The sequence below is a fragment of the Falco naumanni genome, chromosome 2 (assembly GCF_017639655.2).
Source record: "Falco naumanni isolate bFalNau1 chromosome 2, bFalNau1.pat, whole genome shotgun sequence".
Classification (NCBI taxonomy): Eukaryota; Metazoa; Chordata; class Aves; order Falconiformes; family Falconidae; genus Falco; species Falco naumanni.
The window spans coordinates 89,837,741-89,864,450 of record NC_054055.1 but is presented as its reverse complement, the minus strand read 5'-3'; the positions used below and the strand labels follow the sequence as shown (position 1 = coordinate 89,864,450).

Here is a 26,710-nt window from a genome sequence, read left to right as displayed (position 1 = left end):
CCAAGGTAAATTTAATAAGCAACACTTAAATTTAATTGTGAAAGATTCCTGTATGATCTCCAAAGGGTGACAGGGCTTTTTTGGCTTAGAGATGGAAATGTCAGATACTTTGGTGAAATTTTCAAATAAAGTATCTTGTGATAGAGTTGGGAGCTCGTTGGCCGTGCTCTGTGACGGGAGGTGTTCTATGTAGTATGGGTATTCTGGTAACATTACTTTGGCTTATTCAATTGCTGATGACAAGACAATGTGTTTCCACTTTGGTCCATGCTGCTAAAGTGTAATATAATTATTTGTATTAGACACCAGCCACCTGTTAATATCGTTCTTCTAAAGGTCATTGTGTGGTGCCTTGCTGTCTGAATTTAAGAGCCCTGTATCAGGTTGTTTGGTCACTCTTTTGTGTGACACCGGACAAGTGCTTGTGGGGAAAGAATGTGAACCCGATACCCCAGTGGCTGGGGGAGAGGGGAGGACCAGGGATGGGGCTCTGCTGCTGCTATTGTTGGGCCACTGGGCTGGGGTTGGAAAACAAGCAGCTTCCTTCTGAGGTGCTTTCATCTGACGTAGCCCTTGTCTGAAACAAAAATAAATTGCAGTAATTTCCCAAGAGAAACAGGCTGATGTCTATAAACCCTAACTTTTTGGTACCCCTGGATGTGTAGGGCCACTGTGTTCCTGACCTGGGCTGTAAAGAGGGGGAGGAGTTGCTGCTGGACTGGCTACCTGGCCTCCTAATGCCATGAAAAGAAAGTGAGGTGGTAATGTAATTGTGCCTGGTGACAATGGGTAGATGCTTGGTAAGTTATTTTTAAATATACGGTGTTGGCAGTTAACCTTAATCTTGGTATTGGATTCATTTATTAATGTCTGTACAGTGACCTGAAAATGAAAAGCACTGTATTGTTGAGAAATGTCGACCCTTGTTATCTGACAATTTTAATTAATTTTGCTGAACATAAGGGTTGTGTGCATTTAACTTGAACTTTTACTCTTCCCACCTGACCTGGTATTAGCTTCTGGGGGGAGGTGCAGGACAGGTAGGACTTGTGGATGAACTTTCTCCACGTCTGTATCGGGCAAACAAAGCAGATGCAAGTGACTGCTGCCATAGGGGCTCAGCTGAATGACTTTGTTTTCAAATTCCAGAAAATGAAAGCTTCAGCTGCCAAAAGAACAAAACAAAGCACCTGGTTTACCACATGGTGTAGGACATTCCAGCACTTGCAAAGAGGAAGAGTTGGCTTTAAGCCATCTATATTCTTGCGTCATTAGTGACTGCTACTAACTGTTGGATCCAGTTGCTGGCTGAGAAGGAGCAAGGGCTTTTAGAGTCTTCTCTGCAATTGAAAACAGTCATATGAAGAACTCCATGACTGCCAATTTTATAAGGAATAAGGATCTCACTTCTATCAGTTGCATATTTATTGGTTCAAACCATTCAAGCTTCATTATGCGCATGTAGATAGCTCGTGGTGTTTGTTTGAAATCAGTCATTAGGGTCGTCAAGCATTCTGGCTTTATAAAAATCTAATTGATTATTTCTGCTGTGAAAGAGTTAATGAGGGATCACTTGTGGCTTTTAATTTTCAGCTAATTAAAAAGAATGGCAGTTTTTTGCCTTGGCACTCACAGTTAAAAGTGGCAAGTACGGGATTTTTTGTGTGTGTGAGTTGAAGGGTGAGGAGGAGGGGGGAAAAGTTACATGTAAATCATTTAGCCATTAACCTAATGTGGTGGATTTATAAATCCTATTACTATAAGCCCTTTTCATTTCCACTGAGGCCTGACGTGTGCTTGATCCTGCTAATGTAAAATTCATTCTGTCTAAGTGATTACTGAAGTAAGACACTTTTAGTCAATTTTAATCAGATTGCATGAAACTTGCTTGAACAGTAATGTTAAGTAAGACATGGACACAGTTTGTCCATGTCTCAATTAGCCTTACAAATCAGTTAGACTAGGAATCAATCAGTGAGCCAAGTCTATGAACCTTTTGACACCTTATGCTTTCTGTGGGGGGAAAATCTATGCTGAGGACTAAAAATACAGGGCTTGGAAGCAAGATTAAGATTGTAATTTGGTGTTCTTGTTTTATGGTATGCTTGGCAGTCCCTCACAGTGTGTGAGTCCCTTACAATGCAGCCCTCATTGGTGTTTCAGAGTTGAGGCCAGTGGGGTGCTTCCCGTAGCCCATCATAAATTCCTGTCTCCGCAGCAGGAGCAGCAATTGGCCTGTTTTTCTGAAGCTGCTTCTGCTCCAAGATACATCTGTTATTTTGGCAGAGGGGGGCGAGGGACAGCTTATCTTAAAACATTCTAACGCCCTCTTTCCAAGCATTCACTGGGAACTACTGGCTTGGATTCATGAGACATACATCTTCTTGAGTATAGCTGTCCCCAGTTTTTGTATACGGAGACATTAGTATGGAAGATACCTGCCTCACAAGCCCCTCAAATATTGCTCACTGTTGAGGTCGGAGGTGGTTTTTGTGGAATGTCATCCTCTGAAAGACAAAAGAATTTGCTGTTTATAGTGTCTCTGCTGGACCATTGCTTTTTAAGTAGGCTTGATTCTGACATGGGCCTCAAAATAACTTTCACTCCATGCTAATTTACTCAGGTTTTGAAGAACTTATTAGTAGCCAGTATCTTTACATTATTCTCGTCCTGTAGAGTTTCTGTATTGGTAACAACTTCTGGTATTTTTTTTAATATATGAACCATTTCCTTTTGTTACCGAGATACTTGGAAAACTTGTCATGTCCTTGAAGGATTCTATAGAAGTCTCTGTTGGTCATTTTGTTTTGCTGCTGTTGTTTATGGTGTCTTCTGCAGCACAGTGAAAAGCCTTAGGAGAAAAAGATGTTTCCAGAATATGGAAATAAAAATATTTAATACCGGAGACAGCAGATGTTCTCTCAAAGTAGGGAGCATCTTTTGCAGAAGTCCCAACTGCATGCACATTGTGGCAGTGCTGGGGGCTTGGCTCTGTAACCTTGTGGAAGACAGGCTCATTGTAAATGACCAGCTTAGACTGGAGATTTTGTTCCGCCATTGTAGAAAAATTACCTGCACGATGATTTTGGTTTGAAGCTTGAAAATTCAACCACCAGCAGTGTCAGCAAACCCTTTTCAAAAGTCACTCTAGAAGTCTGTATGCTATGGGCTTTGTAAGTTGTTTTTATTGCTCAACTTCCAGGCAATTTAAATATCTTTTCTCCCCTATCTAACCTGTTAAATTACCTCTCTCTCTCTTAGGGTGAGTGTACCTCATTTAGTCAGATGTTACTTGGTTGATGATGTGACTGCAAGCATGTGTGGAAGAGTGAGGAACATGTTTTTTGCTTGATTTGAATGCCTCTATGTCTTCTGTTTTCTGTTTTGCACAGTTACTGTTGGTCTGCCAGGTGTGCCTTTTTGAATGAAAATGAGAAACTTCTTTAGTGTAGAACTCTTAGAGTGGGGTTGGGATGAGGCTCATTTGAAAAGCTTTGAAATTAGATGTTAATTACCTTTCTCTTCTGCTGGATAATCTTCTGTACTTTAACCAAATAAGGATAATCTTCTATACTTTAATCAAATAAATATTCAGATACTTTGAATTTTCCATATTTCAGCTTTGTGACGGTTTTCTTATGTGCTGGATTGTAGCAGAGCAACTGCTCGTGAAAAGGGAGAACTGAAACCGAAAAATCATAGTAGTTCAGGTGGATGGGACATCTGATCCATTATAGACACATAGTTGGTCTGAATAACCATACAGTGATGGGCTAGTAGATGAGCTGTCAAATATCAATTCTGGCTTTTTTTGTTGTGGGTTTTTTTTTTTCTTGTTTTAAGATTGTAGCTGCCAGTATCAGAAGATGATAAGCTTGAGAAAGATGTAATAAAGTCCATTCTAGATAATATTTTAGGGTAACATTTTTATTGATCTAAGTCAGACTGTGGACGGTTCTTGACTTTGAATATTAAAGTATATGTGTTCCTATAAATGCTTATGTGTACATATGGCCAAAATAAATGTCTAGGTTAATAAACATGAAGGACTCTGGATACTCTGGCTCAGAAAAGAATGTGACCTATAAAAGAGGTTGCCATGTATATTTGCTGGGAAAATCCTTTCAAATCTCTTGTTTTGCAGCTCATCAGGACGTACTAAAATTAGTGTTACCTATGTCAGAAAGCAGCAATATCTCTTCAGTGTCCTGGAGGTTGGTAGGCAGGTGGTTTTTTCACTCAGCGGGATTAATGTATCTTTTAATACGTAAAAATTTCAGTAATCTTGAGTTTTGTATGGGCACTTGATACTCTTCTGTTCTCTAAAGGGAATGTGTGTGGGCCCTTTTCATGGTGTTTCTGTCATTTTAAGGGTAAGACTGACAGATTTTGGAGGTTTTTTTATTTACTGAAACACAGGAGGCTCGGTCTGAACATCAGGAAATGCTTTTTACTGTGAGGGTGACTGAGCCCTGGCACAGGTTGACCAGAGAGCTTGTGGAGTCTCCATCTTCAGAGGTAGTCCAAGGTGTGTGGACATGGTCCTGAGCAGTCAGCTCTAGGTGATTCTGCTTGAGCTGGGGGGTTGGACCATATGACCTCCAGAGGTCCTTTCCAACCTCAGCCAGTCTGTGATTTTGTGATTTTGTTTATGTATTTTTTAGTTCAAACCAGGTCTTAGAATACCAGAAAATTCCTATGGGGATTTCTAGTCTTACAATATATTCTGATCTTGCCTTCTGTTTTGGGGGTTAGTTGGTTCGTTTGTTTATTTCAGGTGTCTGTCGCAATCTGAAGGCATTAAAAAGAAGTGTGGCAATATTTGTATTTATAATAGCAGTGGATGAAATCAGGACACTATTGACTAGTGCCTGTGGTTGGATTATTATGTTGGCACTAAAACTTCTCTCAGGGCCCTGTAGGTCTCACTTCAGATATAATTCTAATGAGGATATTGAATGACTGGTGTGACAATAATGTAAATTAGTGCTGGTGCTTTCTATTTAAACTGAAAAGTAAGAGCGAGAGAGCTTTGAAAGAAGGCTTCCTTGGCATATGAGTGAAAGCTGATTTTTTTTTTATTAATGATTCAAACTCCTGTAATAAGAAGTAGGAAAGCTTGTTAGGTATGTTTTTAGATTAAACAAAACCTTTAGGTTGTGATGTTCTTTCTTTAACAGAATTTGTGGGATGAAGAATTTAAATGAAAATTTACAAAGTCAAAGATTGATTGAGTTAAAGTATGTAGCATGAAATCAATCCTGTCAAATTGTAGGGAAATAAGTGAGACATTTATAAACATTGTTAATGTTTTAGAAATCTAGTTTTGTGCAAATGTGTTTTGAATTCTTTACAAATGAGATAACAGTAGGTCTAAATGACAAATTAAGGATTTAAAAAATAATCAGCATGCCTCTCTTGCAGTAATGGATTTATGGAGGTAGCATGCTTTAGTTGCATTTGTAATTAAGCTTTTTCCATCATTAGAATAAAAAAATTATTCCTGTTGAGCAATATCATTTTAGATGAATTATGTGGATTGAATGAGTGGCAAAACTCCACTACTTTAATCTGATGCATGGCTAAAAGTCAGTATTTGGATTGGATTCCTAGAGGGTCACGTTGAAAGGTTAAATACATTTGTTTGTTTTCCTGATCTTCGTATTTCCATATTCTTTACAATTAACAAACAAATCCATATCCTGTGGTATTATACAATGACAACTTAACAACTTGACTTCATTAGTAATGAAGTCATCCTACTCTTAATTTCAAACCTTCTAAATACTGAAATGGGTGGGCTGTACATGGAGTGTTTAACGACAGACTAATGCATAAAACTAACTTCTGAAACTGTCATTTCTTTGCATGAGTTCATAGCCCTGAAAAATTAAATTGGATGCTTTGAAAACTTCTAACTTTCTTCTGTTTTTAAAAACAGTGCAAGGGTCCTCAGTTATGAAACAGGCTACAAGGCATATTAAAAATGCCTTAGATTACAATTTCTAGTAACTGACCAATTGACCATTAACTGCTGAAATCCTGAAGGCTGATAAGGTGGTCCGTTTCAGGAATTTGCTTTTGCAGGAAGTTCAGCTTTTCTCAACTATAGTCCTCACAAAACAGCGTTAAGGAGCATGTTTCTGTTTCTACAGGAGCTCTGTGATGTCAAATATAGTTCCATTCTTAGCTCTTTTAAGTGTCTATACTACACCTGCTATTGTGGATGTCTCTGGATAGGCAGTAGTTCCCATTGACATGGGCTGTTTTTCTTATATATCCTTACAGGAAAAGCCTGGAAGGTGAAGTTGCCCCAACCCACCCTACAGTTCCTATTCCTGACTTACAGTTGCAAGGCCTATTTAACAAGCAATTTAGGATTATTAACTAGTAATTTTCCTTTGTAGGCAGTTTAAAAATAGCTAAAAATCTTAAATGAGCTTTTTATTTTTTAAAAAAATAATTTTATTTCGACACTGAGACCTAACTGTATGGCACAAATTAGCCATACATCTTATAATCATCTGGTAGGCAAGTAGATTTTATTTCTGACAAGCTTTGTAAATGCTTACTTTGTTTTTGAGGTATCTTTTATGTCCTGAGGAGCTCCATCTTCTTCTCTTTTTTTTTTTTTTTTTTTTTTTTTTTTAATCAGTCGTATCTAGAGAATTCAGGAAGCTCATTTTGAACAGGTAATCTAAGAAGACTGTTTCTGACTCTTAGACTCTCAGGAGCTCTTTCCATCCAAACCAGCTTCATCAAGTGCTTTACAGAGGTCACGCTGAATAAACAGGAAATCTGACTGAGACTTCATGCTATTAATCATGATGTTCCTCATTGTCTTTTCACATCCTTGGAGCAATCACAAGGTCCTTCTGTCTGAAGCAGGAAAGGTCAAGTGTCCGGTGTAGACTTGAAGCTTTTCTTTCCCTGATACCACCTAAGAAGGCAGTAAAGAGCTGCCAACAGGGGCTAGTCTGAAGAGACTGTGTAGAAAGGATTTGCTTTCACCACATGCTTTGTAAAAAACAAAGTACAGTTGTGAACCCTTTAGGCATTTGTACAAACCTAATCTCTCATCTTTTGCATTTGAGTAGCTTGGTGGAAACCTGAACATCCCAACATGGTTAGGAAGCCGAATGTACAGGAACTTCTTCCTTAATTAGAGGGTCTTATAATGTGTCAGATGAGGAGCAGGTTATTTTGGAGGCTTTCAGAATGATCTTGTTCTTTGGAGTACAGAGACGAGCTAACTTAAAGGTGGCACTGAGTCACTCGGGGCATCTGCCCATCGGGAGATCATGTTGTCTGTCAGACTTGGCTCTATGTGAGATTCAAAATTGCGTGTACCAAGTTCCCTTAGTTGAGGGGTGAGCGTGTTTTTACATTACTTGATTCTTAAATGTACCTGTGAAAACAATCCAAGCTATGTACTCTTTAACTGTAAACAATATGTAAGGATACGTCTTAAGGCTCATAGACTCAAAGAAGTTGAGGTTGGAAGGCTCCTCTCTGGATTATTTAATTCGGTCCTTCCTGCTCAACTATGGCAGCTTGGTCAGGACCATGTCCAGTTGGGATTTGAATATCTCCAAACATGGAGACTCCACAGACTCTCTGGGCAACCTGCAGTCCTTACAGTAAGGAAGATTTTGCTTGTATTTAAACAGCGCAAGACTTCGTATTTCAAGGGGGTTTTTTTGCATTTAATTTACGCCCATTGCTGCTTGACCTTTCACTGGGCACCAATGAGTAGAGTCTTTACCATCATCTTTACTCCCACCCATCAGATATGTACAGACAGTGATAAGACCCTTCCCTGAGTCTTGTCCAGGCTGAGTGGCCCCAGATCTCTCAGCCCTTCCTCACATGACAGATGCTCCAGGCCGTGTAATTCTTTGTGGTCCTGTGCCAGACTTGCTCCAGTATGTGCATGTCTTTCTTATACCAGGGAGCTCAGCTGAACGCAGCGCTCCGTGTGTCTCGCCAGAGCTGCATAGAGGGGGAAGGACACCTCCCTTGAACCTCCTGACAATGCTCTGTTGCATACAGCCCAGGGTGCCCATGGCCACCTTGGCCGCAAGGGTAGATTGTTGGCTCATGGTTATCTTAGTGTCTACCAGGATGACCAGGTCTTTTCCTGCAAAGCTGCTTTCCACCCAGTCAGTCCCAGAGTCCATGTGTAAGGAACTGATGTATTGATAATTGCCTTAAACATAGCTTAGTGTGGAACTGGTGCAAAGCTGTTCTGCTCAGATTGGAGGGGAACTGAAACGAGACACTGTTACCTAACTTGGTAACCAGAAGATGAGGAACTGAGTTGAGCTGCTGCTGCACAGTGAGCCGCAGTTTTCCTGGCTTGGTAACCACAGGATGGTAGAGGATGGAATGGCTTTAGGTCTCACGAGGACGAGATCTAGCTGGCGCTTCCTGGAAGAAACTTCTGTGATAACATAAGGCAACTGCTCATGTGCCCAGCAGGGGTTGCCTAAAACCCCTCACCACCACCGGTGAGGACCCCTGCGACCACAGCTCACACGATGAGCTCGCACAGCCACAGACGGCACCCACCCTCACTTTGTATGTGAACGGGACATTCTCTCGAGAGAATAAACCTGAATCGATGAATGCTTGGGTGGGACCACCACCACCACGACACCCAGGGTAAAGAGGGCCAGCAGGACACCGCTCGATCCATGGGTGGTGTTATCTCTTTTCTACCTCCCTTTCTCTCTCTCCCTCTCCTCTTCCTTTTTACTGAATACTGACCAGATATAAGTAAAAACCTGTGGCACAGGACTTGCTTATCCACTTAAAATAATTGCCATTGAGCTGTCGTAGCTAACCATGTGCCTTGTATTAATAAATCATAAACCTGGTTGGTTTGTGTGGTTTCACCTTAATTCAGTCCAATGGTATCACAAACTTGGCCATTGGTCCCAAGGGGAGGGAGGTTGTCCTACATGACTCCTTTCGGATCAAGACACCATGGGGTTATTCCTCCCCTGGTGCAGGACCTGTTACTTCCCTTTTCTGAACTTGATGAGATTCCTGGAGGTCTTGAGACATCTCCAGGCTGTTGAGGTCCTTCTGAACAGCAGCACACCCATCTGGTGTATCAGCCACTCCTCCCTGGTTTGGATTGCCTGTAGACTGGCTGAGGGTACACTCTGCACCATCATCCAAGTCATTAACACAGAACCCGAGCAGGATTGGACTCAGTACCAAGCCCTGGGTACGCCACTAGGGACTGGCCTCCACCTGCACTACGTGCTGCTGATCAGAACCCCTGGAGCCCAGCACTGCAGCTCGTTTTCAGTCCCTCTCGCCGTCCACGCACCTATCCCATACTTGATCAGTTTGTCTCTGAGGATGTTATGGGAGACGGTGTTGAAAGCCTTACTGAAATCAAGATAAACAAGAGCTGCTGCTCTGCCCTTGTCCACCAAGCCAGTCGTCTCTTCACAGAAGGCTACCAGCTTGGTTAAGCGTGACTTCCCCTTTGTAAATCCACACTGAACATTCCCAAGCACCTTCTTGTGCTCTGTGTGTCTGGAAAGCAGCTGTTTTCACAATTAGTTGCCCCATCACCTTTTCTTAGGACTCAAGGTGAGGCTGACCAGCCTCTAGATCCCTGGAATCTCCTCCTCCTCGCCCATCTCGAGGACAGCTTTGACATTAGCTTTCTTCCAGTCCTTAGGAACCTCCTCTGATCAACATGACCATTTCCACCATGTTTCCATGATACCAGTCAAGTTACAGTCCTGTAAATGCATGCAGACTTCTAATTTCTCCTTTTTGTTCCCTATGCTGTGTGCATTAATGTACTTGCTCTTCAGAGAGGCAGCCAGTCCTGCTGATGCCCTGAAAAAGTGCGTGCTTTCTCCTTAATGCTGTCCTGGAGGCACTTCCTTATCTACAAGGATTTGCTTGAAGGGGGCCCCTTCCAGCCCTGTGCTGTTGATGTTGTTGATTAGAAGGTCCTTCCTGTTCACATCACGGCCCACCCTTTGCTTCCCATCGTGGTTTGTGACTTCCTCATGGACATGCACTCCTGTCTTTGTCAGTCCTGGTTTAATGCTCTCCGTACCAGGCTGGGCAGCCTGTTGGCACAGATTGTTTTGCCCCACGTAGTCAGATCGATCCTGCCTTGTCCAAGCAATTCTTGGCCCTCAAAGGGAGGTCCATGAACATAAAAACCGAAACCCAGCTGCTGACACCAGCTGCGAACCGTGGAGGATGAATGAGTATTGTTTAATTTTATTAAAAATACTTGTCACTTTGTCTAAATGTATCTAATTTAATGTAACAAAATTAGATGCTTTATGAAATTATAACGTTTAAGAAATCAGGTAAGAGAACTTTCTTTGGAGGATAATCGGAGACTAAAATACTTTTCTGAATTTGAATAGATGTTGCATGGGTAGACAACTGCTTAGCTGTGATGAGAGAACAGTTTAGTTTTAAAGCAGTTTAAACCACTTACAAAGATTATTTTTTTTGATGGACACAATGTTCACACATAATCTATTCATTACCAAGACTAGGATGTCCTCCTATCTCCTATGACATTTCAGGATCGTTTTCAGTGAATATTCTTGTATCTAGACAGAGATTGCCTTGCTCCATTCAGTATACCTATTGCAGAATGCCTATGGTTCTTCAAGAAAAAGGCTGTGTTTTTCAGTAGAAGTCCTTTCTCTTTTAAGAACACTCATCAGGTAGCAAGTGTTTTCTGCGTCTGTTCTTCTCTTTAGCACTTGCTTGTCTTCCCCCAGCCCTTCCCTTTTCTCCAAACACAGAAGTTGTGGTTATTACTTAAAAAGATGCTGACCAGGAGAGCCTTAGAAAAGTAATCCAGGTTCACTGCCTGCCAACTGACTCCATACTTCCTTGCTGCCTTAAAGGGACTTTCTTAACGACACACCTTTCATTTTGCAATGAAATCTTCTTTAACAGTTGGGAGGTAAGGGAGGAGGGGCTTAGGGAGTTGCAAGTCCTGTTCTCTACTTTTCACTAAAAAAAGTAGAGGGGGTGGAGATTTCGTTCTCAAGGAGTTTCTTGTCACCTTGGATAGTGCACTGAGTTTATCCATTCCTTAAAAAAATATTTCAGTGTTTAGAGTATTACCTTTGTTTCTTTTTCTGGTTTACAGAAATACTTAATCTTTTTGAAAAACTGTCTTTACTATTGGTTCTGAAACCTACTGCCTGATTTCTCTAGGACTTCTAGTTATATGGCTATGAGAGTGACTTATCTGGGAAATAAGACAGTATTCGCATTCCTCTTACCTCAAGATTGAGAGACAAGGTTATATATTTGAAAGATAATTTCTAAAACTATAGTTCAACTTAAACCTGATGTGAAGGATGGTATGGTTATTCTTCCCTTCTTGGAAACAGATTTTGCGGTTGTTTGGAGGAAAATCTCTGTGTTCTGGTTTAAACCTTGATTGCTTTCTAACTTGTCTAACTAAACAGGAAACCTTGGTTTATAAGTAGTTCATTTTAATTACGTACTGTTCTTGTAGTATTATATCTTCTAGTGAAAGATTGAGTCTCTGTTTCTGAATGTGTTAACCAGTTGAATTTGGGAAACAAAGCAAAGTAAAGCTTTCCTGTCTAAATGTTTGTTCATTTCACTGAAACAAATGCTGCTGTTTCCTCTAAGGAGGATATACTTGTCTGTATGCATTTAAATATTGAATAACTTAACACATTTTGGTTTTATTAGGAAATAATAAATGATGCTTGTCATATTCTTGCTTATTAGTGGTTTTACTTGTGGTTTATGATACAGTTAGCGTTTGATGTAGTTGCAGTGTACTTGAAATGCACAATGGGTTTTCTTATTAAGCAAAGCTACCTCTGTGTCGTATGGTTAAGTACAAAGTGTTCATCGAGCATAGATTTATTTAATAGATTTAAATAAAAAAATATTCTTAAGAGTCAATGAGCTGAAATTGGTTTAAGCACTGTGTTCTTCAACGTGGTTTAGGTGTTGTGGATCTTGTTTTTTCATGGAGTGGAACAGGAAAAGATTCCCTCCTCCTTCGTTTGTTCTAGGTTTTCAGTTTTGAATTAATTGGTCAGAAAGACAATAATTCTGTGGGTGGGCTATGAGCCCTGGAGCTTCTCTGGGAACTGCTACTGATTGTGGTGTTTGGTTTCTCTGGAAGGAGCATTACTGAGTCTGGAGGGTTAGGAGATGTCTATGCCATACAGACATCTTTCATGGGTAGTTATCCACCTGGGCATTGTATCCTTAGTGCTTCTGGGAACACAGAGTGGGGTCAGAATTGGATCAGTTGCCTTCTACGCACTTAAGCATTCAACTTCTGTTGAGCACTGTTTCTCCATTTCCAAGATTTTGAATGAATTTCCAACACAGAAGTTTTTGGGTGGGTTTTTTTTTAAACTTCTGTCCGAAGCTGTAGCACTATGTTTCATTGGGTTTTTTTTTCTTTCATCCAAATGCCAAAATAATCCTTGCCAAACTAGTCAAAATTTGCTTTAGTATAGCATGGTCAATAATGCATTGTGCAGAATAACCAATAATTGTACAGTTTGGGAAGGAATTAATTCTGATTTTCCTGTTCTCTTCAGCAAAACTTACTTTAAAACTTACTTTAAAATTTTAAAGAGATAATTGTTTCTGGCTCCAATGGAGCATTGTCTTCAAGTTGTAGTTTGATTTGCATATTCACCTTCAGTGTTTTACAGTCATCTTTGCATTCCTTGTCAGAATGTGCAAAGGTACACAATTATTGTTGTGTTCAGCAAGTTTCTATTGCTGCCTTTTTTGTGAATTTTCTTTTGTTCATGAGGCAGAAGATCCTACCTTTTGTTGACATATAAACATGTATCGCTGGATCTTTTGAGTACACTGCTTCAGCTCTTGGAACCATTCTCCCTTTGGTTTTGGGGCACCATCCAGTACTGGTTTTGTACACAGCAGCTGTTAAAGTTGTATTAATGTCTGCCAGTTTTGTTGGGTGGAGTATGGACACTTGGTGTCAGTGTTTCAGGGAAAAAACCCAAACAAACCAGCTATAAGGAAAAATTACGGCAACATGGGGTGTATTTCTGATGCTGTTAATGCTTCCTAACGGCATACACTTTTCAGAAATGTAACTTTGAATGTGTTGTCTAAGTACAGCAAATAACTTGGTAAAAGCTCTTTGAAACAGACTTATTAATTGTTTGAATCTGGTCACTCGAACTTTTCTCAATCAAGTTCATTGTCTAATGAAAAGGCTATATTGTGATGTTTCATTCCCTGTGGCAAACAAGGCTTCTTTTACTTTTGCTTACGGTATATGTGCCCTTTTTGTCCAGTGGTAGAAACATTTTTGAAAATCCTCCTTAATAAAATCTTTTTGCAGCATCCTTTGGCCGTGGTTTATTAGTGCTAGAGGCTACTTACTACAAAATACTAGCAAAGCTGGTGTATAGGTTGCAGAAACACAGAGGTTCAGAAATGCTTCTTGTGTAGGTTATGAGTGGTGTTGCATACTGGAACACAGTTCTTCCTGCTCATGTATTCCTCTGTGTTATGGGAAGGACTAGCTAATATGAATTACTAAAGTGAGTGACAGAATTATTTTCTTAGTATATAAATGCATGAGTAAACAACTGAGGTGGAAACAAATATCAGGTCTACACTAGATAACTAGAGGTAGTCTTCAGAAATACAGTTTTTGCCAAGGCCCTCAGTGTGTTAGTTTTTCTCCCTGTGCAAAGTGAATGCATAAGTGATTCTGGTTTTTAATGCAACTTTGGTGGAATATTTTTGTAATTCTGGTCAGTTTTTTCACTCGTCTTAAGTCTCCCTTTCGTTCCTTCTTGCCTGCAACGCCAGAAATCTGCAGAAAATGTGTGTGTCTTCAGAAGAAATCTTTGCATCAGCATGTTAGTTTTGTGTTCTATCCTATTGTTTTTTAGTTCAGGTATCAGCTTGTGTTTACATAAGCGTCCTCTCATTGAAAGGGACTCTTTAGTGATTTTTAAATAAGGAATCTTTAAAAATATTTGATGTAATGGATAATAGTAAAGCTGTTCTTTGTATATTTATTTATTTATTTATTTATTTATAATAATTCCCTTTCTTAAATCACATCTTCATTTATTTAATTAATTAGTGAGTTGGAGTAGAGTTAGGACAGGAGATTTTGCAGTTTGATGATTGCTTGTCTGCAATTACAGTCTTTCTGTTTGTACTGACTTGCAGTTCATGAGCGAGAGAATATGTGTTGCTAGTTTTGCTTTTACAAGAAAAAAGTTAGAATTTCACAGATGTTCACTGTGCTGAGAAGTTCACAGGTTTTTAGAAGTATATGTTTGCGGGGGGGGGGGGGGGGGGGGGGGGGGGGGAGCATGGCTGTACAGATGAGTTGCCAGGCAATTAATTCTTCCTACTTGGATTGCCTGCAATAGGAGACAATCCAGCTCTCATGAGCAGCACAACATTATTTGCAAAAGGAAACTAGTGAGTAACAATTTTCCTATTCTCTTTCTTCTTTCTCCTGTCTTCCTAGCCGCACCATAAACCTCCCTCCCTTTGCTGTGCATTTCTGAGAAACTGCTAATGATTGATATGATAGCAGCGCTGTCGTTCTTTTTAACAAAAAAAAAAAGAAAAGAAAAAAAAAGAAGAAAAAAAGAGTAATTTTTATTCTAGGTATTTTAATAGAGTCCCATTAAGGATGTATTGCTGACTGAAATATTGGCATGAAGGGCTCTCACTGAGCTGAGCCCAGGAATTAAGAAGTCAGGAAATCGGCTGCTGCATTGCAAAAGAACCTTGTGTGACACAGTATCTCCTGATTGGGGGGATCATTACTGCTATTATGACTCGACTTGCGTAGGAATTTTAAATTTCATCTGAATGTCAGTAATAACCCTCTTAGCAAATTATCCTGAATAAAATCACGAAGGCATTTTATATAATAGGTGTTGAATTACTGGATAGATTTGCTAATTAAATACTCTTTGTTCTGCTGCAGTTGACATTACAGGGTAAGATCTTGAACAATTATTCTCAACAGCTGTACTTTGTTAAGGGAAAAATTAACTACAAAGTTTATTTTTTTTCTACACTTGAAGTTGGCAGATTTTTGAAATGTACTTGAAAAAAATTCCATCATCCAATTGGTAATGAGAAGATAAATATGCAGGTGTTGCTGTGAAATCAGATAACTACCGACTGCCTTATTAATGAATTTAGCAAGCCTTTATAACCTTCTGTTTTGTAGCTGTTGGCACTTACAAGTGATCTCCTGTCAGAACGGGTAGCACTAGCATATGCCAGTCACTTGATGAAGTTACCTTGTCTGTGACCCTCTTGTTATTAACTACATCCACTGCTGTCATTGGAAACAATTGAAAAACAGTCTTTGCACAGGGGTAATCCTATTTGGAAAAAAAATGTTATCTTTCTAACTATTAATAGATGGCATTATTTCAGAGAATTAAGTAAAAAATGCCAGAGATTATCAAGGGGGAAAATGGTAGGCTGCCTTTTCTTTTACATGTAAACTCTTCATTTCTCTGTCCAATTTTAAAGTTTTGTTTTAGGGGCTTATGTTTGCTTTTGGAGTACTAAGGGAAAGGCATAACCTTTCTCTGTAGGTGTTAGCTAATAAGTGAGAGAAGGAGGGTGGTGGTGAATAACCTGGAATTCTGATTACTGTGTATGAAATTTGATGTCATGTACCAGTGATACGTGTCTTTAGAATAATTTCAAAACTCCATGGAAAGGTGATGGGGCGATGCTGTCTGAATCACTTACTAGGAGATGAATAGGAGTGGAATATCTTTTTTAAGCTTCTGATTAAAATGGAATCGGGTGTGTCTGAGTACATACAGCCTAGGGTGAATCTGCAGTTAAGATTCACCATTTTCCTGTTCTTTGTCTACGTAGAAGATTGAGGCCAGCTGAGCTTTTTGCCATTCAGGACTTCAGCAGAGTTCAGGCATCACATTGTCTGAGTACCTAGTTTGTGGCATCAGTGGATGGACTTTAAACCAACTGGCCGCTTTGAATTTGATCCAGAGACTGTAAATCTATAGGTATTCATATGTGCTTGGGGAGTGACCCTGATAAGGACATTCATTGTGAGTCAGCTGTGTCAAAGTTACATCATGGTTTGGAACCTAACCTATCCTTAAGTGCCTTGAAGGGAATGGTATATTATGTTTGCTTAGTTCATGTTTTTGTACTTTGGGAGACTTGAGTCCATCCTTAGGTGCAGCAGTTTCTTTTTTTAAAGATGAAAGTGGCTAGAAAATGTGTCTAAACAGAAACTATTCTGTTAAGTTTGTAAAGTCAGGCATTGCAAAACTAAGAAGGCTGGGGGCATACAGCTTTTGGTGCATAATTCTGTGGTGCATAATTTAAAACAAACTGAACAAGCATAGTGGAGCATCATACTTCAGTATTTATAGCTGTGGTAGTTCAAAGGTTCAGAAATATCAAAGAAACTTGCCATTAATGTTGAAGGAATGACAGTGTTGTCATTCTGTTCGTGTACTGTTACACAGAGATGGACATTTCATCGTTGTTTCAGAATTGTTTGCCACCATAGCAGTAGTCAATATTGCAATAGTCAAGACTTCTGGATTCATTTTAGGCTCCTTGGCCTTACAAAAGTCATGAGATTTCCCTGAAGATGGTCTTACCCCCACTGAGTGTGGCCAGCTCTTCCCTTTTTGTCCTTTTCTTTCCTCATCCCTGCTGATTTCTACTGCTCAGCACCCTGTCACAGACTTCTTGACTACAAGGCATAATTCTGCCTTTTTGGCAAATGTGGCCAAGGAGTATTGCAATGTAATGTATGAAAAATAATAAAACTTAGACTAGGTTACCCAATTTAATATAACCTGTTAAAATAGTGCATTGGCTGACTATCTTTTAAGCTGGAGTACCAAATTGTTTGTTTTAACCTTAGACTCTGATCTACCATAGCTATAACAAGTGGTTCAAAGTAATCCTCTATTAAGAAAATTGAAAGTATAAATATATACAATTAGCAGGACTAGCTGAAAAAGAGCTGAGGTTTATGCTGAGTGGGAATGAAAGGAACTGAAACCAGGGAACTTGGGTCTAACCGGCTGGAATCTGGAGCTGTGTGCAAGAGCAGCAGGTTGCTGACAAGAAAGAAAATGGGGAATACGGTGGAAACATAGCCCAGTGACAGCAGGAGCGGGCCAGATGTTGGTTCTCATGCAGCTGCCAAGCCCTTCCTGATGCAGCAGCGACGCATTTGGTTCATCAGGCTAGTTTTACTTTGTCTTTTCTGGATTACAGCTGTATCTGGCTTCAGACGATAGCTGTTCCACACATCTCCACTACGCTGACCAGTTTTAGAGGTGGAAGTAGTCGCCTACTCATGTGAGGTCTCTGTAGCTGTTTCTGAGGTTCAGAGAATTGCTTTTCAGAGCATTTAGGGAACTTGGCTGAGAAACTTGCCCATTGATTCAACATCAGTTTCCTATCTCTATCCCAGCTCCTTGTCCCAGTTCTGGTTTCCCTAAGGAGCTTAGGTTTTGATGACCCATTTTGAGGTCATTAGAAAGGTAATCAACCTTTTGACTAAGTTGTTATTAGGTGAGCACCATCCAAGCTATACTGAATAAGACAGGATGTTTTTGGGGAAAAACGCAATGACATGGAGAGATAAGATGATGGATATGAAGGAGACAACTGACCTAAATTACTGAGAGAGGCTTAAATCTGGCAGTTCCCAATTAGGTTTTATTTGAGTATTTGATTCAACGTTCTTTTTTTCCCAAGGTATAATGTGTGTGTGCACATGCAGTTTTGAGATTTGTTTTAATCTTGTTTTAGGGGAGTTAATAATAGCATTAATGCAAGGTCAGATGAGAATTTGCTCATGTAATAGGAGTGTTGAGGTGACTGTGTGTGGCCAGGTTTGCTTTGTTTTGAAAGGTGAGAGCATTTGGAGTTAGCAACCTAATGGATATGTTTGCATATGTTAGCTTGTAATTATATCATACACTAATCTTAGATTATTTTTTTTTCCCAGATTTTGATGCATACCAAGGAGATGGTGCAAAAGGTAATGCTGAGCATTTTCATTAAAAAACAACCCTTAAAGAGCACACCTGGTGAAATTTTTTTATTCTAGGAGTACTGTAGCCCAAACAGACCTGAAATCACTTCTTAGGATGCCTGGTTTACAAATGTAATCCTTCCTAATGGATTATAGCTTTTTTCTTTTCCTACCACAGATATGATCTGGCCCCTGCTTGAAGCCTATGTGTGACTGTTTCAAGCAAATTAGTGACAGTGCTAATTAGAGTTTACTCATAGACCTGTTACACCATGTGTTCTAGTGTTTTATTATGGTTTATTTTTTGGCATCCTTTAAATTCTGTCACAGAGTGGTTTTTTGATTGTATGGAGTTTAACATGGACATAGCCGTGCTGCAGTTTTTACGGCTGCATTGACTTTCCACCACTGAAGACATCAGGTTTTCATTTTTTCAAGTTAATATTGGATGCGTCTGCTTGGGGGTTTTTTTGGTCACATTTAATGGTGGTGTTGATTTTTCTTTGCACTTTTGTATGCACCTCAGGCTTTTTTATGTGCCTCAATTTGTCTAGAGTTTGCTCCGTTATCCCAGAGTATTTATGGCAGTATGGCTCATGTTTGTACACAGTCTTTTCCAAGTAGGGCATTTGAATTGTGCTCAGAATGAAAGATAATATGGAGGGCAGAGTGTCACTCAGAGGAGTCGAGTAGGTGTTTGTGTTCATCTCCAGGTGTAATTGTTGAGTAGTTCAACCTGGGGATACAAAACTTGTGGGTTGTAGTAGCTAGATCCTTAGCCAAAAGGAGTGCCTTGTTCCCTGAAAGATCTGCTGCCCAGGGGAGGACTAACACAGGTAATTACATTACAGCAGAAAAAAACAATTGGAGTGGGAAGATGGAAATGTGAAGCCACATGCATAATCTGAAAAAGTGTAAGAGCAGTAGCCTAATCTGGATGGTACTGTGCTATTCTCAGTTACTGTATCCACTAGCCGATACTTTAACAAGATTTGTTTGAAACAGAATATCTACTTTTTTTTTTTTTATCCAGAATATTCAGAGATGAGGGATATTTATATTGCATTTATTATACTTTTGATTTAATGTAGACTGCATGGAAGGCAGTAGTATAGTGGTGGCTGCACATGGGATAGGATACCTGACTGTGGTATTCTCTTGCAAGCACATGGGCTAAATGCCTTATCTGAATAGCCTGAATTTGTTCGGCAGTCTATGAGTCTAAGCAATCTTGTGTCCTAGCAGTCCAAAGTTATTTCTGATTAGAGTTCCTGCTGTTTCTCAAGATTAGACTTGTTCACTGACTTATTTTTCTAACATTCATTTAGTAAAATTTTAACTACTTATATTATGTACACAAATGAACTGTGTTTTTTTTTAAATGTATCAGTGATTTAAGTTTCATTATTCTCTTAAAAAATGTCTTAATGAAATATACAGACTTCTCAGTAAAACTTACTTTACATTCTTCTGCTTTTTAGTATTTAAGGGATAGCACAGAGATAATGATATTTTTGAATCTTTAAAATGAGGTGGGATTTTAAAAAGATGAGGTCGTTCTGTTTTGTTTTTCAAAGCAATTTGTTTCATTTAGATGAACCTTGAAGTGATTTATGGAGACACAGATTCCATTATGATAAACACTAATAGCTCCAATTTGGATGAGGTCTTCAAGCTGGGGAACAAGGTGAGGAATTTTTTCTATTCAAAGCTTTCTTACATGTCTGTGTTGTAACACTGTGTGGAACAGCTGGTATTAAGAGAGGACTCCATGGCATAAGCAGAGAATAGGCCATGAGGAAGAATTTGACAAGGTGTGGAAGCTAGGGAATAGTGAAAGATCAGTGCCCCATTCTTCAGGTGTAGCTATTTTGTGCATTTTAAAAAGTGATTAAACTACATGAAATGTTTCATTGTATAATGAGCTTTTCCACCAATCCTAAGTTACCAAGAGACTATCTGAATACTTGGTAAGTCAAAATGTAAGGTACAATTCCTCTGCATTAGCTCCAATTATGTGAACACAATTTTTATTTTAATGGGTTTTGTTTCAACATGAGATATGTCTATCAGTTTAATTTTGTTTAGTTACGTAGTATATTACACTTTGTGTGCCATCAGATTTCCAGTGATAAACTCAAATATTAATTTCCAAGGTATTCTAAGTATGGAAAAGATCTGTTTGATTAGCAGTTGGCAATTGACAATGTGGAAGTTATGTGGCACTCTGAAATTGTGGAAGTGAAATGAGAAACATTTCAGAACATTTTAAAGAAAGGATGTGAGAGAAGTTGGTTTTGAAAGATGGAAAAAATTGTGATGAAAATGAGAGCTATGGAAGCTCTAAAAAACTCAAAGAAGGCGTAGAGTTTTTTTCCAATATAGTATTAAACAAAACTCATGAAATTTTAAGGCAAGAGTGGTTCTGGGGTTTTGGATTTTTTTTTAGAATACTTCTGCCTTCATGCTAAATTAGTACTTTGAGAAGTAGATGTATGTCAGGAGCATGGAAAAAGGAGTAATATCTTGATGCTATAACCAAGTAGCAGGAGGGTTGATGGTGTGGAAGAAAGCAATCTCTCTTTTTTTGTTTGTTTGCCACAAACAAGACTAAATATAATTTCAAGTATATATACAGTAGTGTGTAAGAAAGTTTAATCTTACTGTAGCCGTCTGTGTGTGTGTTTTCATTCTGGTTTGGTTTGTGTCCCTGTACTCATTTGCTGGCTAAATGCTATAGAGGAACAGTTAAATAATAATAATTTTTATAAAGACTGACAGGATCATCACCATAAGTTAAATACTTCTGACTTTGATTCAGGTTTACTGAGAGAATAAGTACGTTTTTGAACTTGTTGCCTGCTTAATGATTCTTTTTGAGTTAAATCTCAGGCTTTTTTATTCTATGTACTTCTGTATCCTGTGTCAGTTGGTTTTGATTTTTTGTTGGTTTTTCTTGGTTTGGGTTTTTTTGTTTGGTTGTTGGGGTTTTTTTATTTAAAGAGACAGACATGTTTTGATGAAAATTTTCATATTGTGTACTTGATTTGAGAAAGAAATAAACTTAAGTCTGTAAATAAGCACACACTCTAATTTAGCATCACAATTGTGAAAGTTGTGGCTCTCAATATTTTTTTCTGTGGCATAAAAAAGTGGTTCTTATGTTTCTTGTTTCCCATTTTTCTTGTTTGTTTGTTTATTCCTCAAGAAAGTGATGGTCACGTTTTTGAAAACACTTCTGTCATTTAGGTTTTCCTCATTTTGCATAATTCATATAAAAAAATTTGGGGAAAGATAATTCTATCTGTTGATGAGGAACACTAAGAAATTTCACTGTTCTATTGCATAATAATTTCTTCCCCAAAAATTCATGTTCAGAGATGAGGGATATTTACATTGCACTTATTATACTTTTGCTTTAATGTAGACTGAATGGAAGGCACACAGGTTCAATACAGTCAATTACTGTGAGAGCAGTTGGTGTATATACCCCTGTTCTGATGTAGTGTGAATTTATCGCCTGTCTTCAGTTATGAACTGTTCATCCAAGAGATTAATTTTGGTTTTCTACTGGAGAAAATTCTCTCATCTTCTTTCTGAATTTTTGAATTTTTCCCATCTAGCCTTGTCTTACTGGTTTCTGGTTGTGTTCACTCCTGCCCTTAACCTCCCATTATTTATATCCATGCTCATTTTAGTCATTACTCAGCAGAATTTTATACTTTTCTCATTTTCTGTGCATCCTTGTGAGTGAGATTTGCCAGTATACTCCATACTGCACTGTTGCTGATTTTTAAACACTTGGTTAGTATCATGTTAAAAAACCCCCCAAATTAGAAAGACTTACAAAAAATAGCAGAAAAATGTTCAGAGGAATTGTTTGGGTGTTTTTGCTTTAACAAACAAAATGCTAACACTTCCCATGCTTCTCTGCCCTGCTTGATTTTGTTAGGGAGTTAGATATGCCAGGCTGTAAATCCTGAAGAAGCCAATGGGTGCACCTTAATTTTAATAGCATTTCATAGTTACTATGGTGTGCTTAATTTCACGATTAATGATGTCTGACAAGTCTTTAAAATGTGTATGCAAGCACACAGCGTGTAATGTTAATTGTTTTAAAACTTCAGAATGATACACTTCTAGATGGAAGTTAAATTTGCCCATAGTTATTAAGGTGTTGCATTTGGTTTTAATGTTGGTGCATTTGCAGGTTAAAAGTGAAGTGAACAAGCTCTATAAATTGTTGGAAATTGATATTGATGGAGTCTTCAAGTCCTTGCTACTGTTAAAGAAGAAGAAATATGCTGCCTTGGCTGTGGAACCAACAGGAGATGGGAAATACATAACTAGACAAGAACTGAAAGGACTGGATATAGTCCGAAGAGACTGGTGTGATCTTGCAAAAGAGACTGGAAAGTGAGCTGCTTTGTGGCATTGTCCTCTTGCTCTGATTTAAACAGTACATGCTTCATAAACATTTGGTATCATGTGTCTGTTTCCTGAACAGTGCAAGCTGGTAACTAATACCAGTGTTAGAGCATCTTTACTGATTGTTGTAGGAGGTGGTAAATGTTACATTTTGGCATTGGTAACAGATTATACTTGTGCAAGGCTGATGTCTCTAATTTCAGAATTTGTTTTTGTATCTTCTGTGGAAGCTGTGCATTTGAGTTGTCACAATTTTGTATATACAGTTTAATAAACCCCAGATGAAGTCTTGTGAAAATGATAGGTGCTATCAGCATTTGGAGTCATAGGTTTTAGGCCTGATCTTTTGAAAGATGGTTGAAGAAGCTGGTGGTCAGCTCTTTCAGTATCCTCTGGTAATGCTGGAAGTGCAGATGCAGCTGAGGAGATGATCCGTTCCCCCAAGACTGTTTCTCTTCCATTTTTCAAATGAGATTCTTCTGATAGTTCATTATGACAGATACTGGATGGCTGATTTATTGATCATCGTTGCACAGGGTATTTTTGTGCTTAAATTCAATAAAAATACATTTTAACACTGTAGAAAGAAAATTGGAGCGGGTGGAGAGCTGGTCATCTGGGGGCTGACTCAAATTATATTGCGTACTGCCTCTTGAAAGCTTAACTTAAATTGTGGTCCAAATGTATCCAAAAATGAGTACTTTTTTACATCTGTAAAAATATACCACACACTTGCTTACTGTTCTTAAGACTTGCATTTTCTAAGAAAAGATGCATCATAATAGAAGCAAATTTTTCCAAGTTAGGAATGTATTAGTAATTAAAGCTATACAAATGTTTGAGAGTGTTCTTTAGTGACTAACTCTTCTGCAGCTGGCAGATCTTCCAACCACATTTTACAGAAATAGGCAAGACTTTGCTTACTTGATATGTTCTCTTCTCCCCCATCTTAAGATACCTGCTATGCAATAATAAATGGAAAAATGAAATGGAAGCAGAAAATAGAAACCAGTTGCACTCAACAATTCCAAATCACTGTTTAACATTAGAACTATTTGCAATAATTTGCTTTTAGTAAAATAAGTAAATAAATAAAACACAACATAAAATATCCTAGCAAATTTCTATAAATTTTGCATCACACTTCATCCTCGGGCTCTTTAATTTCTAGAGGTAACCTGGGGAAGAGAGAATTTTGTTTATTGTAATGGGTTTGGTTTGCATATCTTAAGCTTTTCTTTGTTTCTGGACTGTTTTTACAGCTATATAATCAGTCAGATTCTTTCTGATCAGCCCCGAGACATAATTGTGGAAAACATTCAAACGCGGCTAATAGAAATCGGAGAAAATGTCATCAATGGCCAGATCCCGGTAAATCAGTTTGAAATAAACAAGGTAAATGATCTCAACTCTTTTTGTCTCAGAAAAACTTTACTGTTCCTGATTGTATTGACTGCTGATAAAAACCTTTTTAATCTTTATGACACTGTGAAATATCAGGAGTTTTATTAGATACTGCATAGCATGGAACATACTGCGAAGATCCTACAATATGAGAAAAAATATTTTGTGGGGCTGGAGGTCAGCCTTGCTTCCTCAGAATAAGAACTTTGTGTCTTATTCCATCCTGCTGTCTTCCCCGCTGATTCTGCATGTTGAGAATGACATGATATCTCATGCTTTCAGGAGAAGTTTTCTCCTAAATTGTTACTTAATATTTCAGGTTTAAAATACATAAACCAAAGAATTAATTGAATCAAATGTTCTGTTTTCTAGAAAACCCGTATAAAATCATACTGTTGTTAGTTTCCCTTCAAATCTCTGTGGCAGAAAACTGATAGTCATTTTGAGAGCTCATTCAAGACTACTGCAGGAAGAAGTAAAATACTCTGCTTTATCTACAAGAGTTTTAGCAATGGCATTGTGGTTTTGGTTTATTTTTATGAATCCCTAATGAAATGTGTATATTTAAATTCAAAAGCCTCCCCTGTCCCTGCTAGAGGTGTGTTTCACTAATGAATTGGATATTACATGCCCCTCTCATGCGTCTAATAGATTTCCCAAATTTGCTCCATCCAAAAATCTCGTTCTTTTGCCAGCTGGATATCTGTCTGCTCTGTAACACTGTGTTAATCAATCAGTTAAGAAATGTGTTCAGGTTGTCATATCAATGTTAGAGAAAGCAGTGATTTTTATGGTTGTCTTAAAAAAAAAAAGAGACCATTCTAATGCAAATATTGTAAGAGTACTAGTGTCCCAGTAAAAGATATATATGGAATAATTTTCACTTTAAATTATGAATGTTCCTCTGTTTTACTGCTTAGGAAAAAACCCCAATGTATTTCACTGTTAAGACAAATTTGTAAGTTGCTTCTAAGAATTAGGATTGATAAATATTTAAATATAATGTTATTTCATGCAAAGGAAGAACCCATTGTGGAATCTCAGTGGTATGAGATAGGTGGAAATACTTAAATCCAGTTGTATTTTCTAGTTACAGAGCTTGTTAAATACACTTAACTACTTGATACTCAGGTTTACTTTATGACCTCAACTGGTGTGGGGTAATCTCTGGCTTTATTTTTGTATTTTGCATAATGTTTTCATCTTCAATTTAGTTTAATTTTAAAACACTTGCATTATATCTGTAACTGTTTTGAACTGTTGTGCTTCTAATGTAATGCATTTTTCAGACAGTAATTGTAAAAACATCTTCTCATTTTATTAATATAACAATTTTAAAGTATGAAGGACTGGTACCTAGACCTTAATGTTTGGAAAACACCTTTATTACAATTTTTTCAGCTTACTTTTTTGTGTTACAAATGTACTTGTAAATAGTGGGTGGATGACAATAGCTACTATATAATCTTTCTTTTAAAACTCTGAGTTGTCCATCGCTGAAGTAAAATACTTCTCTCATAGTTATGTTTCTGTTTCCTGCTTTGATCTCTTAGGCATTGACAAAAGATCCACAGGATTATCCTGACAAGAAAAGCCTGCCACATGTGCATGTTGCCATGTGGATAAACTCTCAAGGAGGCCGAAAGGTGAAGGCAGGAGACACAGTGTCATATATCATTTGTCAGGTAAAAATGTCTTTATTTACAGCTAAATACTAGGTATTGTTTTGAGAGATTATAAAGAAACTCAACACAACTCCTGGAAAAAATGTTTTGGCATTTTTTTGTAGCGGGAATATGTTATAGTTTAAAACGGTTTTCTGTCCTAAATTTAGTTTTATAGAGACAGAAAGATCCATTGTGATCAGCTTAGTTCATCTGACCATTTCCATATCATGGCTGATAAAATTTCCCTAATTAATTTCTGGTGGGATCTATAACTTATTTGTAAGGAAAATATCCAGTCTTCATTTTAAAGAGAAGAAAATTCTGATGGCAAAAAACCTGTCGTTCTCAGAAAGCTAATTTGTGGTGGTGGTTAGTGTCATTGCTATTTCCAGGCTCAACCTGTGTCTTTTCAGTTCACAGTCATTGGATCTGGCAGTACCTCTGTTGGATAGATTGGGGAATATCTGTTGGATAGACAGGAACTTTCTGTTTTCAGGTGTTTATCCTATAAATGCTTATCATTATCTCACAAATACAGACTTCACTTCAGATTTAATATTTTTTTAAAGAGTGTAAATTGGATTAGATGGAGCAAGGTATCTCTTACGCCAAACTGAGGGACCTGGCAATGTGACTTCTACAGTGGACCGCTATTTCAGCTCCTTCATCAATAAAAACTGACAGATACTGTATTTTATTTAATTGAGTTCGTAGCTGGCGTGCCAGAGCTGCCAAGTCTTATGAGAGCTGGGCCATGGTACTGCTGAGAAATGGCACAATACAAGAGAAGAATGTACTTGTTGAAAGAAGGGAGCTGAAGGAATTACATTGTAATTATTTTTGCAAAGCAGCTGGATGAGCTGAATAGTCCTAAATTAATTTTGTTCTGAATACAAAGTTGTCTGAAAGGAGTAGGAGGGACCAGTGGCTTGCAGTCTGTCTTTATTAGTGATGGGTTTTCAGTCCATGGTTGCTGACCCTATTGAAGCCAGTAGCTTGTCTTAACTGTAAAATGAAGGTGTCATATGTTAATGCATTAGTTTTATTTTGCTGTAAAAAAAGGCAAAAAAGAGACTATACTTAGCAAAAAATAAGCTGTAGTACTTCCCCACCCCCCATCCCCATCCCCATCCCCATT

The 26,710-nt window shown here is 38.3% G+C and overlaps 1 protein-coding gene across 2 annotated transcripts in view; it reads left to right on the top strand.

The window, feature by feature from the left end:
- POLA1 (DNA polymerase alpha 1, catalytic subunit) overlaps positions 1-26,710 on the top strand; it is a 204,158-nt gene that overhangs the window by 57,351 nt on the left and 120,097 nt on the right. For both annotated transcript variants that reach the window (XM_040582492.1, XM_040582491.1), the window contains exons 27-31: positions 18,047-18,079; positions 19,668-19,760; positions 22,284-22,489; positions 23,764-23,896; positions 25,459-25,590. In XM_040582492.1, coding sequence (XP_040438426.1) covers positions 18,047-18,079; positions 19,668-19,760; positions 22,284-22,489; positions 23,764-23,896; positions 25,459-25,590 — 597 coding nt within the window. The remainder of the gene's footprint in view (positions 1-18,046; positions 18,080-19,667; positions 19,761-22,283; positions 22,490-23,763; positions 23,897-25,458; positions 25,591-26,710) is intronic.